Genomic DNA, 21259 nt, shown 5'->3' with positions numbered 1-21259 from the left:
AGCAATAATATACATAATGATAGTAACAGATTATGCCCATAAGTCTAAATTGATTTAAAAAATTAGCATTTCAAATTAATAAATTTGAAAAAAAGATGGAAAAAATAATCACTACTAAGCAAATATCATAGCTAATAACTGTTGCAGGGAACTATCAATGGATGATAAAATTAGGGGACAAAGGTACAAGAAATAGGGTATTTTCATAGTGTCAAAGTATCTCCCTAAAAGATACTTATTAATTACAAAAGGAACAATCATCACCTTATAGTGCAGGAACCTGACAAACACTATCTCAATAAAGTGATCAAAGTAAACATCACCTAGGCTAGGTGCAGTGGCTCACACCTGTAATCCCAGTACTTTGGGAGGCTGAGGCGGGCAGATTACTTGAGGTCAGGAGTTCAGGACCAGCCTGGCCAACATGGTAAAACCTTGTCTCTGCTAAAAATACAAAAACTAGCTGGGTGTGGTGGCACACACCTGTAATCCTGGTGGCTAAAGCAAGAGAACTGCATGAACCCAGGAGGCAGAGGTCGCAGTGAGCTGAAATCATACCACCACTCCAGCCTGGGTAACAGAGTGAGACTCCATCTCAAAAAAAAAAGTAAACATCACCAGTAATGAGACATTTGAAATCATGTACCCCTTGACATCACACCAAGAAGGGCATAGCATCATTTCTGTGGCATTATTGCAAAAAATGCATAATCTCACTCTAATCATGAGGAAACAACAAACAAATCCCAACAGATGGATGGTCTACAAATAACTGCCCGGCACTCTCCAAAAGTTGTCAAGGTCATGAAGGACAAAGACTGATTAGAGAGACTCCAGAGACATGACAACTAAATGTACTATGGAATCCTGGTTAGATCTCAGACCAGGACATTAGTGGGCACACATAGACTCAGCTGCCAAACCCAAGTAACTTAATAATCAATAGTAAAAGGAGGGAAAAAAAGCATCACACTTAATTTCAGGATGCAGCTATAACCTTAAACTCAATTGTGTTTGTGACATCATCATCCCCGTGCTTTAGTATAAAGAGGGCCCCGATATTTGAACGACCTTCAATAATAAAAGATTTTTGAAAATCTTTAATCTTCCAAAACACCATTAAAGCCATAGTAAAAAGATTTTCTAAGTATAAACCAACAATACCAGAAAGAAGAGAGGAGTAGGCCGGGCACAGTGGTTCATGCCTGTAATCCCAGCATATTGGGAGGCCAAGGCTGTTGGATCGCTTGAGCTCAAGGGTTTAAGATTAGCCTGGGAAACATAGTGAGACACCATCTCTACTAAAAATACCAAAAAAAAAAAAAAAAAAAAAAGCCAGGTGTGATGGTGCGTGCCTGTGGTCCCAGCTACTTATGAGATGGGAGATGGGAGGATCGCTTCAGCCTGGCAGGGGAGAGGTTGCAGTGAGCCAATACTGTACCACTGCAGCTTGGGTGGGTGATGGATTGAGAAGCTGTCTCAAAAAAAAGAACAGAGGAGTATTTCTGTTTCAGGCAGTTTAGTGGAGTGAATAACGAGAAAAACTCCTAGGACAGATGTCTAAAAGTTCTGGCTAAAAAATTTTTATATCTCCTTAAATTCACAGCTGGACATTTGAGAATCTCCTCAAAGCTAACAATGAAGCAAAAACTTGAATTCAGTGAGGTAGCCAAGTCCAAGAGCTAACAGCTACCACTGGAGTTTCTGCTGGTCACTGAGGGACTGGGCCTTTTAGTTCATTGGTCTTTACACAGAAGCACCAGAGAAACTGCCTAACACGAGAGTGAGAGGTCAGATGAGACCCACCAGCAACTCCCTCACGGGAACCAGGAAATAGCCCTCAGAGACGGAGATAGGGAAGAAATGTACCTATTTCACCTTGGCTCTGGAAAAGAAAGAGAAAAAATTTCCTCCATGAGTTTCTATCCACAAACTGGCCCTGCACACAAAGGCAAAATTCGTACAACCCTTAGGTGTGAAAAACCCCAAGGTGAGAATTTAAAACGCCTCCAACTGACTGGTAGAAATTTTTCTAGAACTGTTATTAAAGAGCTTTGCAAAGCCCCTTCACTTAATCATAAATTTCCCTATGTATAATGCCCCAATAACCAAGAAAAGTAAGAATAAATAAAATTCTGAATCTCAGTTTTGCAAAGTTCCCAGAGACTCTCAAAGTTCTATGGTCTAAGATGTTACCATAAGCTTTAATAAGTCTACTTGGGTCTATCAACTCTTGCTTTATGAGTAAATACAGGCCTGCCCAGGCATCTAGGAATATTACATCTGATTCTAGACTCTACACACTACTGGCAAGCAGACAGGTCCAAATATTGCAAGGAACTCATGCTAAACATCCAGTCTTATCAATAGGTATGAGCAGCCTTTCCCCCAAATCCTCCCAAACAAACTTCACATAACCTGAAACCCAAAGACTTGGTCTTCTGAAGGAAACAATTTACTCGTGAACTGACAAAATAAAGCATACAATCAAACTGAGAGTTGGGATTATACACATTTTCCTTTTGGAGGAGCCACCCAGCTTCCAATAGTGCCATTTTCTTGTAATGAGATCAGATGATTTTCTAGGAAAAATACAGGGACAAATAGCCAGAAAATCTAAAATCTCGTATCATGTCATATCATATCATATCATATCATATCATATCATATATCAAAAAAAAAAAAAGCTTCTGTCTCCACCAAAACTATGCTTGGGACCTTTTGTGGGAGCTAGCTTTTGTACACAAACTTTCACAGACAGAAAGCTTGAAAGAGAACTAGGGAACAGATTATGCATATTTGGAGACTATCTCACTTTACCAATTTGGCAAGTAAAACACACTACTTTCTTTCACTTTAGAACAACCTAATTAATAGTCTTGACACTATAAATTTCATTGCCTGGAGCCAGACCACTCTTCATAAGTGGCCCCAAATCAAAAGGATTTGACAATACCCATAGGAGCATTTTCACCAAAAACAGATGTAACACAAAAACCTACTGGCTACTACCTGCAAATCAGATAGAGGTTTGTTACCTTGGTAAACTCCTAACTGCCCTCAGGATAGTCCCTGTTATCACCCAAGATATCTATTGATTAATCAATTTACCCTCTGGAAAAAGCATTTTCTCTTATGACAGGAGAAAAAGTGAGTCGTGGTTGAAAATCGAAACCCTAATCACTCAAATTCTGAATTGCTTTCCACTGTCTTCAAGTCACTTCACTTTGTAAGAGGCCTAGAGGTAGAGAAATTCCTGCATGCTATGGTTCAGAGAAAAGCAGGAAAGCTAGAATAAACAATGCTACCATGACTATAGAACTCCCTGCCCAAGAGGTTCAGAACATGGAACTGAAAAAGAGCCCATTAGTTATAATATTGATGTCTTGAAAGAACATGTGCTATTTTAGGGGGAAATGGTATGCTTATGGCCCTGCAGATGTCTCCGGCATCTTTAACAATACTAAAGAGATCTGGTGAGCTAACAAAGAAATCGTAAAATTAATCATAAACTAATTAATTTTATGATCTGACTAATAATTCCATACCTGGTACTGCAGACTCATTATATAGGAGATAAAATCTGTTCTTCTAGCTTAATTTGGATACTCTTGACTCATAGCTTAGAGGAAGACAACAAACTGATCATAATCCTTCTCTTGGTATATTTTAGTTACAGGGGCTCAGATGGTGTGTTCTCAAGTTTAAAATGCTTCTGTTCAACTGTTGTTCTTACCACATGATTAAACAAATGATAATTCAACAAAAAGAACAGAAAAACCTAACACTTGAATGTTGAAACAACCATCTGGGAAATGATGCATGATCATGATACTATAAATAGCAGTGAAGCTCTAGATTGATCACATCCCCAGTAGTTAATCCATCAGATCAGGCCAAAGAATGGCAATAAGGGAGTCAAAAGGAAAAACTCTTTCTTCTATACTCACAACACTTCTGACACAAAATGTATGGGAGCGTTCCACACCAAGCAATTCTCCAGTTCTCTGCGGATACCAACAGGGTGTCCTACAATTTAATTCTGACACTGACTACACAGTCAGTGCAGACCCCACAGGTTAAGGGCTCATTCCCACAAGACTGACCTCCTTACTCCACTTCAAATGCCAATCAAAAGTCCAAGCCTCCCACATTTCTGACATCTATAAATCAGGGGTCCCTATGAACCCCTCCTAAGGTTCAATAACTTACTAGAATGGTTCACTGAACTCAGGAAATGCTTATTATTTCTGGCTTATTATAAAGGATACAACTCAGGAATGGTCAGAGAAGAGATGCATAGGGCAGCAAGGTATGTGGGAAGGGATACAAGTTTTCATGTGCTCTCTAAGCATACCACCCTCCCTGCACCTTCATGTGTTCACCAACCCAGAAGCTCCTAGAACTCCTTTATTAAGGGTTTTCATGGCAGTTCTATCACACAGGTATGACTAATTCAATAATTGGTGACTAAACTTAATCTCCAGTCCTTCTCCCCTCCTGGGAGGTCAGGGGGTAAGGTTCAAAATTTCAGTCTTCTAATCACAAGGTTGATTTCCCTGGTAATCAGTCCCTATTCTGAAACTATAACATTTAGGGGCTTTCACCACCACTCTTTTCATTAAAATACAAAAAGACTCACCATTCACTCCAGAGATCTCAAGCTTCTGACAAGCTCTGTGTCAGGAACAAGGAATAAGATTTAAAAAGATACACTTCACAGCCCATCATTAAGGAAACTGCAAGAGTTTTAGGAACTGTATCAGAAAGTGGGGGGCAAAGACCAAATATATATTTCATATTATATTACAAGAAGATACACTAAGAACTGAAACCATCTGTATCCACACAGCTTACTGTCAATGTCAACAGCTGTCTTCATTCACATAGCATTAATATTCTAGGAATCTTAGCCAGGATGGTAAATTTGCAAATAATTTTATTTGTTCATTTCAAGATATAGTCATTTATCTGAACACTAATGAACATATCATAATCATTTATATGAACACTAAACTACTGAACTTACCCTCGTCAAAGTAAATACTCCTTTTTCAGAATATAGTATTGAATGTCTACTTCTCAAGATTCACTTTATTTTAATTTTCAGATGGAATTGCACTTTTTGCCCAGGCTGGAGTGCAGTGGTACCATCTCGGCTCACTGCAACCTCTGTTGTTCAAGCGATTCTCTCCCAAGTAGCTAGGACTACAGGCACATGCCACCACATGTGGCTAATTTTTGCATTTTTGGTAGAGACCATGTTTCACCATGTTGGCCAGGCTGGTCTCAAAACTCCTGACCTCAGATGATCCACCCACCTTGGCCTCCCAAAGCACTGGGATTACAGGCGTGAGACACCATACCTAGCTAAGATTCATTTTAAAATCCTATTCCCAAATTTGTCTAATCATAAGCCCCCAAATTAAAAGACCCACCATAAGCCAGACACCCAAGGAACCCAAAATATCCTGCCTTTGCTCTCCCTTCAAGACATTACCAAGATGCTGTCAATGTAGTGATCAATAGGATTATTTTGGTGTATTTCAGGAAGACAGGATTTTACAATAGAGCAAGAAGTTTAAATTACAAGGTGCCACACAGAAACGTACCATGCAAGATTAGGACAGCATAGCATTGAAGTTACTACACTTACATTCTCCCAAAGCGTACTTTAAGAAACACTGATCTTTATTTTAGTGTACTCTCCCTGTCCACTAGTAAAGGTTGTTGTTAGAGTCACACTTGAGATAAAGAACATGAAAGCCCTTTGCAAACGCAAAAGTGACATACACATGAATAAAATGGTATTTTTGTTTTGTTTTTGAGATGGAGTCTTGCTCTGCTGCCCAGGCTGGAGTGCAGTGGTGCAGTCTTGGCTCACTGTAACCTCCACCTCCTGGCTTCAAGAGATTCTCCTGCCTCAACCTCCCAAGTAGCAGGGACCACAGGGACATGCCACTACACCTGGCTCATTTTTGTATTTTTGGTAGAGAAGGGGTTTCAGTATGTGGGCCAGACTGGTCTCAAACTCCTGACCTCAAGTGATCAACCCACCTCAGCCTCCCAAAGTGTTGTAATTACAGGCGTGAGCCACCGAACTCAGTGAACAAAGGGTTTTTACTCACGTTAAAGACAAGGTAAAACCATGGGGATCGTGAGACAGTAGTATTAGTGAAATAAAATGGAAAATATTCTATTAAAAGGTTTTTTTAGCAAAGTTGGATAACTAGCACAGTTGGGGCCTTCTTTGTGGCTTAACTCAAGATCAGTGGTAAACAGCAGAATGAAAAAATACATTAAGAATTTATTAAGATGACAGTGCGAAAACACTAATACGATTCCATATGAATTTGAACACTTCTTGCTATGATAAATTTTATAACGACGCTTCTAAAACAAAACAAAACAAAAACCCTCAGTAACCCAACTGGTCTTTTCATTCCTTAGCGGCTCCCCATATGTGCAGGAGGAAGCATCACTGATGTAATTAAAATGCCAAGATAATCATTCACCTTGTGAGTCTATCTTTTCTAAACACAGACACAAAGAGTAATGAAATTACTACAGGCATAGGTGTCACAATACAAACTGTCACCTGATAGATCTCTTAAGTCAATAGCCCTTTTTGATCAAAAATGAGTTCTATTTAACAATGTGACTAGAGCATTTAACTTTACAGTTGTATCACATAGCATGGCTTCCAGTAACTCCACTCAAAGAAAACTTTGTAAAGCAGGAAGAAATCTATTGATTGGGAGGAGATTTGAATACGTACTGTCTGCCTTTCCATGAGCTGCCTAACGAGGAAACTTCAGTTTACTCATCTCCCACTAGATGTATTGTTCCAGACTTTAAAATGTTACAGCCCAGTAACATTTTCATACAAATAACAGATACAAGAAACTGTCAACTTCTAATTTTACTAAGGTCATTTTTTAAAAATCTACCATTTTTTATTTTTAAAACACTAAGAAGTGAAAAGATAGAATCTCAGAATAAAGGACTGCCCTAAAGATTAATAAAGATACACCACAATGCCCTATTGTTGTGGACTATAATTTCTTTGGAATCTCATATCCAAGATTAAAGTAAGTAACAGATCATTTTATGTAGTTTGCATGTACTCAGCCAAAAATCAGCCAGAAAACTGGGACTATTTAACAACCTGACTTTACATGTTAACACTGAATGTAACTAAAAATGTTTATGTGTGATCTATTACTAAAAGTTACCAAGCAATTTGACTTCTCCAGCAATAAGGTGTCAAAGCATGCACTGACAAAGAGCTTGAAAATCACACCCAAAAAAAAGAAATCACATTCTTGACAGGTTTGCAAAATAACACTTTTAAAAATGGTTGCAGTTCATCCTGGCCAACATGGTGAAACCCCATCTCTACTAAAAATACAAAAAAAAATTAGCTGGGCGTGGTGGCGCGCATCTGTAGTCCCAGTTACTCGGGAGGCTGAGGCAGGAGAACTGCTTGAACCCGGGAGGCGGAGGTTGCAGTGAGCTGAGGTCGTGCCACTGCACTCCAGCCTGGTGCCTGGTGACGGAGTGAGACTCTGTCTCAAAAAAAAAAAAAAATGGTTGCAGTTATAGTGCAAGTTACAGACTACCAAGCAGTAAGGTTATTCAACTGGAATCCACCTTTATAAACATTAGACTAGGAAACATTCGAGACAACATAAACATAGCTCATCCTTTCCTTCCTCTTCCTTAAAGGAAACAAAATGGCAAAATAACTCCTCTTTACCACCTTCAAACTTATATTGTTTCCATTCTCAGTAGACAACTCAAGTAACCGTCTAAAATGATTTATAAGAATTTGCTCACTAAACATAAAATCCAAATATAAAAGTTATATTAAACAAGCCAAGCAAGGATCTTTTAGGCTCAAAGCCTGCTTTCACACTAAACAACTATATTTGAACCCAAAGCATACTATTTTTAGCTTCCAGGATTTCATCTCTAATGCTTACAAAGCATAACATTACTGTCAAGAGTTATGAGCTATAATAAAATATAGATCCCTGGAAGGAAAACTATAGTAATTTCACCTTTCATTATCCAGTGTGCTTGTTGTATGTCTGATTTGGCCCATGAATTACTTTCAGCCACATACATGCACTCTTTGTTCCCCGCTACCTTGGAATGTCACAGTGAGAAAAGTAAACCAGAGGCTTCAAATGAGCATTCTCAGATAATAAAACAGACATGGAATGAGCTGGGTTAAGTAAAATCAAAACACCATTGTTTACAAAGTCCAGAGAGCTGACAGCCATGCTCATACTTTAATTTCAACTGAAAAATCTTACTCAAAATGGTTAGACAGTAAGAAAAATTATCTCAAGTAAGATGTCCATAGTTAAGGGGTATTACACCAGGACTTCCCCTTGGCCTTTCTGAGATTCTCTTGGCTCTGCCATCCTGTTTATTGGTTTCATCCTCAGGCTGTGCGATGACCTCCAAATTCTGTGTATCGCATCCAGATAATGCCAAACTCCAGAAAAAAAGAGAACTGTCTCTTTTCTGAGTCTCATTTTTAACAGATCTTGCCAGAAGCCTGCAGCATCTCAGTGGCTCAATTTGGACCACATATCCATTGACCATGTCAGTTGCTGGATTGGATTAGCATGTGTGTTCATAATCTAAACTCAATCCTAGCAGACAAAGATGGAGTCAACTGCCCCTGAAGCATATGAATGCAGGGGAGACACAGATGGAGGACTTAAAATCTGGCTTTTGCAGTGAAGAACAGGATGATGCTAGTACAGTGACACAATACATCAGTGTTGTCTATGAGAGTAAAGGGTAGGGCAGGGTTTTTCTTTTTTGGCTCCCCCATCTCAGCAGACTCAGGGTGTGAATTATTTCCTAGTGACCTATTTCATTTTACAAATGTGAACATCAATGCTCAGAAGTGTTCCACTACATCACTACAGTTTGTTTCAAACTAACAAGTTTCAGGCCTCAAGGAGTTGACAATCAGGTTTTGGAGACAAATATGAATCTAATAATTATCTTCTTAAAGGTAGAGAAAAAACTTCAGGAATCATTTTACACATAAACTGAGGCAAGAGATGTATGGTCTTTTGCTCAATGTCACTTAGCTAATTGGTATAATAAATGTAAGAGAAGAAACATTACAAGACAAAATGTGACTTAACTGCCAGAAGATGAAAAAATCTGCACTAGTGGGCTGGCAAAGACTTTAAATGGATTCGAGCTGAGTTATGAACCAACAATGTAACGAACATTCACCGAACAGCTGATTTGTTAAAGCGGTCTCAAGAATACTAAGTGAGGTGGAAGGTAGGCAGATAGTTAAGAGCATTTAATATTTCCAACCAAGAAATGTGTATTTGATTCTGTGGAAGACAGGAGATATCTAAAGTTTAGAGAAAGTTTCTTAAGACTGCCCTGGTATCAAGCTGGGCACAGTGGCTCAGCCTGTAATCCCAGCACTTTGGGAGGCAAAGGCTGGCGGATCACAGGTCAGAAGTTCAAGACCAGCCTGGTCAACAAGGTGAAACTCCGTCTCTACTAAAGATACAAAAATTTAGCCAGGCGTTGTGAAGTATGTCTGTAATCCCAGCTACTTGGGAGACTGAGGCAGGAGAATCGCTTGAACCTAGGAGGTGGAGGTTGCAGTGAGCTGAGATCATGCCGCTACACTCCAGCCTGGGTAACAAAAAAAAAAAAAAAAGGAATGCCCTGGTATCTCACAAAAAATTAGCTGGGTGTGGTGGTACACGCCGGTGGTCTCAGCTACACAGGAGGCTGGGGCAGGACATCGCTTGAACCTGAGAGGCAGAGGTTGCAGTAAAGTGAGATTGCGCCACTGTATTCCAGCTTGGGTGACAAAGTGAGACTGTCTCAAAAAAAAAAGCCCAGGTAGCAATATGCTGAATCATCCTAAGGACTTGAACTGATATATTCTAATCCACTGGATAACCTTATTTCTGACATGCTTTATTAAAAACACTGACAATAGGAAGGCTTAAAAAAACATTGCTTAAATTACTGTTCAAAAATGAAATATATTTCTGCTAAATTTAAAATGACTCTCTTAATTATTTTTATATTTAAAAGAAGTTTCAGCTAAGTCAAACCTGTTTGGTCAGTTTACTTCTGGTGTTTTCATTTTTAGAACACAGTCAGTCTGAGTTGTAATACCACTAGGAAGATAGGCTGAAAGTAATGTCACACACAGCCAAGTGGGTAGAGAGAGATACAAGCTGATTTCATTACCAGGCAAAATACCAATATTATATTATCACCATTTGTAGTTAATGAATCAAAATAAATAATTAAAAGAGGAGGGGAATGATGTCAGCAACAGGGTGGAATAGGAGGCTCCTGACTGTCCTTCCTCCCACAGACACACTGAGTAAACACCTATACATGGACCAATTCTCTCAAGAGAAAGCCAGAATCCAGCTGAAAAACACCTACACACCATATGGCTGAGAAAATATCCACATCAAAACAGGTAGGAAAAGTGGAGATATACCAGCACACTAATCCTGTCCTGAGCATGGCACCTTAAAAACAGAAAGGAAACTCCAACTCCTAGTTTCTTCCTGACTGGTGAGGGACTCATACCACACATACTCAGCATTTACAGTCCCTGTCGTAGGGTTTGACACTTAAATTACTTTGCTTCACAGGAGAGCATGGCATCGGAAGATTTCCCTCAAGCACAAAGAACAAACGGGGGTTTTGAACCAAACAAGCACTCAAAGCTGCTGCTGATCAGCTCAGCTCCCAACTTGCTCCTAAAAGGGTTTGAACACACACTTTTCCAGCAGCTCCCTGAGATTCTGGCCTCTAACAAACCTTTACCTGGTAACCTACATAGCAAAATAAAGAATAAATCTCACTTAGGAAAGCAGAGGCAGGAGGATGAAGCCAGGAGTTAGAGACCAGCCTGGGCAACATAGTGAGACGATGTTTCTACTTAAAATTTTAAAATTAGCTGGGCATAGTGGTGTGTGCCTGTAATCTTAGCTACTTGGGAGGCTGAGGCAGAAGGATCACTTGAGCCCAGGAGTTTGAGGCTGTAGTAACTTATGATGCTGCCACTGCATTCCAGCCTGGGTGACAGAGCAAGACCCTGTCTCTAAAAATACATATATAAACAAGGCTGGGTGTGGTGGCTAACACCTAAAATCTCAGCACTTTGGGAGGCCAAGACAGGAGGATCGCTTAAGCCCAGGGGTTCAAGACCAGCCTAGACAACATAGTTCAGACCTCATCTCTAAAAAAAAGAACCCACAATTTAGCTGGACATGGTGATGTGCACCTGTAGTCCCAGCTACTTAGAAGTCTGAGATGGGAGGGTCACTGAGCTCAAGGATATTGAGGCTGAAGTGAGCCATGATCACGCCACTACACTCCAGTCTGGGCGACACAGTGAGGCCATCTCAAAAAATATATACATAAATAAATAAATAAACCTCTTCAAGTCTAAACAGGAAGCATAGCACTCCCCGTGTCACCTTCCTCAACTTGCTGAAGCTCTATAATCTCTCCAGAGAAAGAGGATGGAGACCTGTGACAGCAAGAATAGGAGCGATGGCACCCCCTGCACCTTCTTGACCAGCAAGGGTTACCTCTCTATGCCTGAAAGGGAAAGCAGACACTCCCTGCCTTCCTCCCTGGCTTACTTCAGTGACAACTCCAGACAAGTCTCCCCCTGCAAGGAGGTTGTGAAACATCTGTTTGCTCTAACAGGAGAGTGGGCACTCCCAGTATCATCTTCTCTGACTTGTTCCAGCAACAAATCCAATCTGCAACTCTGTGGAAATAGTTTCTGCATGCATCTAGCATCCCAACTTGTAAATCCTTCACTCAAGCCTTTACTGGCTCCTACATCACCTAGTTCTGGAAACCAACAGAGCTCTGTACTCCTGAGTCTCCTAGACCACAGAGAACAAAAGGTGACTTTTAACTTTGTACAGGTTCAGCAGCTATCTCCCCAGGTTCAAAATGCACAGTCTGAACAAATCTTAAAGCATCTGCTTCTGGCCTGTCCTTGATGTAAGATAGAAAGAGTCAGAGATAAACTCTGGCTCTCAGCTTCTCTGCAAGGAAAGAACTGCAACATATCTAACACTCCAACCTCTGCAGTTGCATTCCAAGGAACCGCCTTCTATCCTGCCTCTCACAAGGCAATAGTATGACTTGATGCTCTCTAATTTCTTGGGGCTCACTAAGAACAAAGGTTCTTTGGACAAGTACAAAGAGTTTAGAGGCACCTACAATCTCTGGTGGGGCTGACTGAGGAAGAACATATACATGAGATCAGTATACCACAACTTGGAGTGGGGTTCTTTAATGAGCAAAAACTAACACAAAGAGTCAAGGACAATGAAGAAACAGGGAAATGTATTCCAAGTTAAAAAAAAAAAAATCATATAAATCTCAAAAGCCAACCCTAATGAAATGGAGATACGTCATTTGCTTGACAGAAAATTCAAAAGGACAGTCATAAAGATGCTCACCAAGGTAAGAAGAGCTATTCATGAACAGAGAAATTCAATAAAAAGATAGACAATATTAACAAGTACCAAACAGAAATCATCAAGCTGAAAAATACAGTAACTAAACTAAAAAACTCAACAGAATGGTTCAACAACAGACTAGATCATGCAGAAGGATTAGCAAATTTGAAGACAGGTTATTGGAAATCATTCAATATGAAGAGAGGGGAAAAAAAAAAGTATGAAAAAGAATGAAGACAGCCTAAGAGGTATATGAGACATCACTGAGCAGAATTTACACATTATCAATGTACCAGGAAAAGAGAGAGAGAAAGGGACAGAAAACATTAAAACAAATAATGGCAGAAAACTCCCGAAGTCTGGAGAAGGAAATAGAAATCCAGATCCAGGAAGCTCAATAACCTAACTATGTTCATTTCAGCATTATTCACAGCAGCCAAGATAGGGAAGTAACCTAAGTTTCTGGCAATGAATGACAGGATAAAGAAAATGCAGAATATAAACATGCTGGAATACTATACAGCCTTAAAAAAAGGAGGAAATTCTGTCACTTGTAATAACACAGACAAAATTGAAGGACATAACACTAAGTGAAATAAGTCAGGAAGAGAAATAAATAATATATGATCTCACTTATATGTAGAATCTAAAAAAGTTAATCTCATAGAAACAATAGAAAGGTGGTTACAAGAGGCTAGAAAGAGATAAATGGGGAAAGGGACAATGTTGATCAAAGAGCACTGAGTCTCAGTTAGACCAGAGGAATACGTTTTAGTGATCTATTGCATGGCATGGTGACCACAACTAATAATAATGTAGATTTCAAAATAGCTTAGATTTTTAACATTTTCACCACACACACAAAAAAAGATACACTGGTGAAGCGATGGATATATTGGCTTGATTGAATCTTTCTACAATGTATACACCGATGAAAACATCACATTGTATCCCATAAATGTACACAATTATTTCCTGTCAATTAAAAATAAATGAGAAAAAACGGGACATGTTATACCTGTTCAAGTATATAATCTGATCTTGCTACTTACATATTATCAAAATTCCAACTTAAATTCATTATTACTCTAGTTTTAATGGTTTCATAAATACAAAAGTTGCTAGATAAGCAATACCAACATCTAAATATGCAAGGATATTCAATTAAAATTTTATTTATAGAATCATACTCAGTAAAACCAAGCATTGAACTCCAACCCAAATAAGTTCTTATTAATAAAATACCTATATCAAAAGTAATATACTGTAAGAACCCTACCTTAAATTGACCACTGGGATGAATTGCAATGTCATAAAATATAAGCCAAAATGTTCATTCAATAATTTTAATCACACCATAATTAAGTCCAGAACTATGCTTTTGCATAAGGTTGAATAAGGACACAACTGACGAGAGAAAACTGCTTTCTAAAGCATCATTTACTGCAATAAGTTACTTTATGCGGTAACCAACATCACAAGACTGCAAATACTGAACAATTATGGTATTTCTAAGTAGCATTTATTGCTATATTCGGATAGGAGTGAAATTTTAAGACTAAAATAATAGCCGACAGTGGTGACACATGCCTGTAATCCCAGCTACCCAGGAGGCTGAGGCAGGAGAATCACCTGAACCCAGGAGGCAGTGATTGCAGTGAGCCAAGATCACACCATTGCGCTCCAGCCTGGGCAACTCCATCTCAAGTGAAACTCCACCTCAAACAAAAAAAAAGGACCAAAATAAGAGATAAGAGATTGCTGAACTTCACGTACTCACACTAAAAAACAAAAAAATAATAAAAATTAAAAAAAAGATTTAAAACAAGAATTAGATTCAAATTTTACCTACTGCTACCAAACCTATAAGCTGACTCACCTGAAAGATGTGCAATGCTTACCTGTCTTGCAGTCATCGTTAGGACTAAATGAATACAGGAAAATAACAAAGCTCCAGTAGGAACTTGGTAAATAGTAGCTGTTAGATGTAGCCAGAATTCTTCATTAAAACTGTTTTCAGTCTTTCTGATAATCATTAAGTATCTATACAATATAGTGTAGAATACTGTATTTTCCTCTAAAGATCAGATTTTACAATACTTTAATAGTAGAGCTGAACTGATTATTGTGGGTGAAGGGCACAGAATTCTCCAGGATATTACTTATATTTTATTCCTTCCTGAACCATTTGTAAATAATCCCAAAGAGTTTCTATAAGCCTGTTACCAACTGAAAATTACTCAGATGTCTATAGTAACAATCTTTAAGAACTCTGAGATTATATGTTTCCTGAAATTTCAAGACCCTATCTGTTCAGCATACTTTAAATTTTCTGTAATATAAGGGGTCTTTCTGTGTGGTTTTTTCTTTCATTTTGCTTTGTTTACTTTTACTCTATAGAATCCCTCTGGTCACATATTTTCTAATAAAAAATTTGTCAATGTCACATATACTAGAACACTAAAAAGAAAAAAAAATGCTTGATTAATGAGCATTACTGTCCTTAACCATCTCAATAGAAAAAGAAGGCAGTTTTTCAATTACGTATATCAAGTACACATATAGGAACACACAACTACTCATCTAATGTTCAAGCATAACTTCAAATAAGCAACTAGAAATCATACTAGTCTTCAGCTTTAATGAAGTGGTTAGAAAAGTTTATTTTGTGCTTAGGATATTTTTCTAAGGCATCACAAGTTACACATTCGAACTCTTCAATGGTATAGTATTTTATATTCTAAAGGAGAGGCCTTTAAAGAAAACTTGTATATTATGATACCGCAAGTCTAATGAATTTACATAGCAACAGAGCCTAGAAAGAAGGGGACATTAGAGAAATTGTCTACTACATAATGATCAGTTGATTCATTGTATTTATGGTTTTCCCCCTTCTTGTAAGGTGAAAACTATATATTCTAGCTCTTTAAGGAGTAAAAATACACTAAATGTTCCATCCTGTTGATTTCTACCTGTGAAATTCCACACAATATTAGCAGTCAGGAAAGAACAGGAGAATATGAAGTCTGCCTTTTAAAAAATATTAAAATGTTATGATTTTAAAACATCAAGCATTACAGACTATAAAATCAATTAAGAACTTTCTGTATATAAGGACAAAGATACATTTAAGACATATACAAGAAGATGCTTTTTCCTGAGTAGAATGCAAACTTTGTTTTATATTAAGTTTCCGTGTTTTCAAAATGTAAAATACCAAGGTTCTTCCACATCAGACAAAAATCAGGAATGTTCACCTTCACATCCAAAAAGAAAAGGAGAAAAAAAAAACAATTTCAAGTAGAAGTTCAGCAAGAATAATGTAAAATCTGAAAAGAGTGGCCAAAATTTTAAATTATCAACAGACAGCTCAATTTGATGGATCTCTCAGTAAACTTCAGTTTGAAACAACAAAAAAATACTGTTTACTAAAACATAAAAAATATTTCCTGGAAATTATCATCCACTTTGAAAAATAAAAAATGTAACCCATAGTAAATAAGAAAAATACAAGAGAAAATCAAGAGAATACCATGGACTTAAAAACTTCCTAAATCAGTAGCATATCATGTATTACCATGTGTAGAAAACTGTAATTAAGGTAAGGTAGTTTTTATTAGTTGCATAACCTAAAACCACAAGGAAATTTTGGAATATATCTCTAAAAATAAAAAACCATGGAATTATCACTGAAATACACATTTCTTGAGACAATGGGCAAAGCTCCCATTTATGGGAAATATCTTCTTTTTTTCACACAGTGAAACCAAGAAAAATTATATCAAATGAGAAATATTTTTCTCTATAATAATCTTCAATACCTTAATAACGCAATACTTGGGAAATGTAAATTTTCAAAACTCAGACTTGAAACAGGTTATTATTAAACAAATATACACAAATCTTATTGCTTGGCACGATTTTTCAAAAATTAGAGAACTATTTAAACCACAATACTGTGCTAAAATCATATTTCAAACTTGTATACCTAGTGCTTTTATGCTCTGAATGTAGACTCTTCAATTTAAAAGCAATCTAGACTGAACCCTGCAATATTCAAGCAAGTCACAGCTCACTTCAAACCAAATGAAATGATTAATCTTCTGTTTTTATCAAAATCATAATATTAAGATAACTATAAAATTCAACTAGGATTTATCTGTGGCCAACGATGGACCTAGAGAGCGTTGCCTTATGGCATTCTGTGGAAAGTCTTTGTTTGTTCCTTCTTTACGTTCACCTTCTTCTTCTGAAACATCATCTTCATCCGCTTCTTGTTCCTCCTCCACTTTTTTCAAAGGTTGCACAGATTCTGATAATTTTTCTTAAAGACAAAGACCAAAAATGTATTTTTGTTGATGTATTAGATTTGCTTTAAGTAAAATCAAGATACAATGACTTATATGCCCAAAAACTGCTTTGGCAATTATTTATCATGTTTGGATTTCCCAAAAGGAAAAGTTATTCAAGACAAGACCAAAAAACACATGATATTATAAAAACAAAAATTGGTTTGAGCCATCTTAGTTATCAAAGTATTCTAATTACCCATCCATTTATAAACTGAACTGAATTTAATGAATCAGCATTAATGTTGTGAATATGGAAGTTGTAAGAAAATATATAGCATTAAAAAGAACTGGTCGGTCCCATGGTAGGAGGTTATCAGAACTTACTAATGTTACTGTCACTAATGGTGATAAACAACCTCTACTGCTAAATTTGACTGGATTAAAAAAAAAAACTATCTCATATTAATATGCTATAATCATCTGGTCTACAAGTATACTAAAACTTCAACAGTATCTTTGTTTCAGTTCCCAGGGGAACAGAAATTACACATTTACAGTTAAAGGTTATATTTCTGTCCATATCTTCTTCTGGTCTTATAAATGTGCTTCCCCTTACCCAACCCCCATATATGTTATTTTACTATGTTATAGTTACAATAAAATGTACAAATCTGAAGTGCACATTTCAATGAGTAAGTATATACACACATACACATCCTTTCTATGTTTTACAGGGCCAGTTGCTAGTTAACTTAAGCTTAGAGCACACCATGGTGAGACACAGGAGACATAATTGGGTCAAAGAGCTTTACTCTGTTCAATGATCTCAGACTGCCCCTAATCCTAGGCAATCCAGAATCATGGGGCCGGGGAAGGGGGACCCGCAAGGAAGGATTGGGTTAATAAGGCAGAACAAACCACCAGAAAAAATTACTAGTAGTGAACAATCTGTTGTTTGGTTTGCCTGACATCCATCTTTCTGTTGGGCTAATAGCCCCTTCCCTATGCCATACCCCATGTGGTCCTGGTGAATATTAGTTTACAGCAGTGGTTCTCTACCAAGGATGAGTTTGCCCCCTCCACAAGGAACACTTAACAATGTCTAGAGATATTTTTGCTTTTCACACCTGAGAAAGGCAATGCTACTGGCAAGTAGGAGAATGCTATTAAACATTCAACAGTGTATAAAACGCAGTCCATCACAACTAAAAATTATCTAGCCAAAAACGTCAATAGTGTCGAGGTTGAGAAACCCTGGTTTCCAAGAAGTGAGACCTTTACGCAGTGGAATGCACCAGAATTTCTCCAAAAAAATAGATGGGTGTAGAAAAAAATGAATTTCCTTCTTATTCTTAGATTGTGACTAGGGGTTTCTAAAACCACCTTATTCTAGTGACTGGAAAGAACTAAGCTGATCCAGATGTCCTTGTGGGCAGAGAAAATAATAGGAAAAAGAAAAACATTCTAAAAAGCACCCAACTGAGAATTGAACAAGGAAGGTATGGAGAATTGAGTAAGTCAGAAACATAAGGCATCTTAACAACATCATTTGAGCCTTAAGGATCCAGTCAACCCTGATCTCAGACTTCTTTGCTACATAAACCAATAAATTCCAATTCTGCTTAACAGTAGATTGAACTGGGTTTCTTTAGCAACCCTAGCAACTCAAAATTAAGACAAGCACACATACTGGAAAACAACTCAAATCATGCGTTCTACTACGGAAGGGGCATGGCAATCTCACTTTTAAGTCTGGATTAATATTAGTTGTATTACTAAAGAAAAATAAATTACATAATCATACGCACAGTGATTACTTACTGAATGCTTATTATGTGTTACCATGATAAATTGAGAATTACACACCTATCTTCAAAGTGTCATAATGATTCAATGGAGCAATGTGAAATTATTTCCGTTTCACAAAGGAGGATACATGCTCAGAGGGTAGGAAATGTCTGTCATACTGCTTTGCTATTAAGTGGTAGAGCTGGGATGCTCAGTCAGATCCCTCTGGCTCAGAGACCATGCTTGTCTTCTTTTTGAATAAAAAAACTCTTTATGCCTTTCAATCCCTCCAAATTAACAAATATTTAAAGGTAAACACTTCTTTAGTGACTCTTACTGTGGATCATAATAGAGAACAGAAAACTTGAGTAGCTTGACATGAATTAGTCAAGTCATTTTAAAAATTTCATTTCCAAGGAATGAATTCCCTCGTAACTTCCTAAAAGAGGTAGAGTATCATCTGTCATTTCCTTAGGTTCAACTCTTCTAAAGTTTCTAAAATTGTGCCTATTACACTGTCTTATCTTTCTTGTTTGAGAACACTTACCTATTTGTGTACACCAGTTATGTATTCCACAGTACTGCACAGAAAGAGTCAGTATTCTTTTAAAAAGTTTGTATGGTCAACACCAAAAGACAAGTTATTTCATGTGCAGGGGCCTATAGATTTTCCTACTGGTAACCACTTTCTCTAAGACGGGGGTTCTCAAATAGTGGTCCTCAGACCAGCAACATCAACTTCACTGGGGGATTATTAGAAACGGAAATTCTTGGCCCCAACACAGAACTTCTGAGTCCAAAACCCAGGGTGGAGAATCAGCAATCTGTTTCAACAAGTTCTCCAGGCTAGTCTCACTCTCAAGTTTGCTCTAAGTGGTAAGACGATGCAGACTCCAACACCTACATCCTCAGAGAAATCAATCTATTCAGACTCCCAAAGTAAACTGTTGGGAGATGAGAGGACGATGTGCCAACAGTGACAATAATGATTCAGCCTGTATATTACATGAGTTAGTATGTACTTCGGTATATTTATGGGATCCAATGCCAGTTGCACACTGATCACCCTACAGATTTTCTGATGGCTGTATGATTTATGTGAGGGTGAAGACAGAATATAAGAAAACCAAACATAATTCAGATGCTCCTTGACTTATGATGGGGTATGCCCTGATAAAGCATTCTGAAAATATCTCAAATCAAAAAGGCATTTAATATACCTAACCTACCTTTACATAAGTTGAAATACATTAATACACCTAACCTACCTTTACATAAGTTGAAATACATTAATACACCTAACCTAACCTAATCTGCCCAGCATCACAAAAGTACTATATAGTCCTGCATACCAGTAGCCCGGAATTGGTCAAAATTCAAAATTGAAAGTATAGTTTCTAGTGAATGCATATTCCTTTGGCACCATCGTAAAGTTAATTTTAAGTTGAATGACTGTAGGTCAGGGACCATCTGTATAGCTATTTTTATGTAGTATCTTTTTATATACTAAATTAAATCTTACATTTTATTCACAATTTAAAAGTTGGTGAGTAAACATTTTATATTAATTTGACTTCAAAAATCTTAAACTTAACAATATATTTGTCATTCAAGTAATCTGTGCTTATGGTTTTTTCTATACGTCAGTGGCCCTTGTTGGATAAAATTATTCCATCCCCTATGCATGTCCTTTTCAGTATCAATGCAACTATCTAAGAAATGAAACGATGACCTACCAATTATGAAAGGACAAAGTACCCTATAAATGTAATCTCCATAGACTTCATTTCAGAAATTTTGATCTCAATAAGCCCTCAGTTAAGAAAGACATCATAAATGAAGGAATATCAGGCCACAAGTCTGATTTAGTTGAAGACTAAGCTTTGTCACTTCTGTGTGACTGTGAACCTTAGTTTCAAGTACAAAATGGGAGTAGTATCACCTATGCACTCTACTACAGAGCTCCTGAAAAGCAAACAAGGTAACAGATACGTAAAAATTCTTTAAGAACTGCAAATATAAAGGCTTCCATTAACAGTACAATTATAAGATTGTTAAATGCTTGTAATAAATTGTTCTGTAGTACAGTTCAGTGTCAGTAACATCCTAAATCAACTATAGGGATTGCTTTTCCCAATATCCTACCACAAAAAAAACTTACAATTGGCTGGCATTCAAAGAATAATCTTCAAATGTGGTGGCCAGTATACTAATGAATGACTTCAAGAGTAGAATATATTCCCCTTATAAATTGACACTGAATAAATATTATTAAATAGCTACATGCTATATGCAATGTTAAAATTCTCCATAATATAAGAGTCAAGAAAATAACTATGTTCCAAAATCCACTGGACGACATTCTTACATTAAATATACATCTCCTCTACCTCTCCTTATGTCATAGCTGATAAAGACCAACAATCCACAATTAGAATTCTAAGCTGGAAGAGCAACTGTGAAATGTGTGATTGTGATTACAGAAATGAACAGGGCTATAGTGAATACAAAATAAACACTTTAAAATATACTTACTTGAAGGGTATGGCTGTGGTCTGCGCCTTTTTGAAGGACAAAGGCAATCTGCCACAAATATCATACACTGTAAAAATAAACATTATAAGAAATCTGAATGTAGAATATATGTCACAGCTAATGTAACTATTT

General features: G+C 37.3%; 1 protein-coding gene across 14 annotated transcripts in view; it reads right to left on the bottom strand.

Annotated features, from left to right (window-relative positions):
- TMX1 (thioredoxin related transmembrane protein 1) overlaps positions 1 to 21259 on the bottom strand; it is a 94210-nt gene that overhangs the window by 63162 nt on the left and 9789 nt on the right. For 12 of the 14 annotated variants that reach the window (XR_010338584.1, XR_010338595.1, XR_010338590.1 and 9 more), the window contains exons 7-8: positions 21128 to 21194; positions 14103 to 16836 (exon numbers count right to left, since the gene is read on the bottom strand). Coding sequence is in view for 1 of the 14 variants with exons in the window: in XM_012451063.3 (XP_012306486.1) it covers positions 16661 to 16836; positions 21128 to 21194 (243 nt within the window). In the remaining 13 variants the exon portion in view is untranslated. Of the gene's footprint in view, positions 1 to 13661; positions 16837 to 21127; positions 21195 to 21259 lie in introns of those variants that run through there. The other 2 variants (XR_010338585.1, XM_012451063.3) reach the window with 2 other exon arrangements.

This window comes from Aotus nancymaae, unplaced genomic scaffold (genome assembly GCF_030222135.1).
Source record: "Aotus nancymaae isolate 86718 unplaced genomic scaffold, 86718_ANA_hifiasm-v0.15.2.pri h1tg000062l, whole genome shotgun sequence".
Classification (NCBI taxonomy): Eukaryota; Metazoa; Chordata; class Mammalia; order Primates; family Aotidae; genus Aotus; species Aotus nancymaae.
This window is presented reverse-complemented; position numbering and strand designations above follow the sequence as displayed.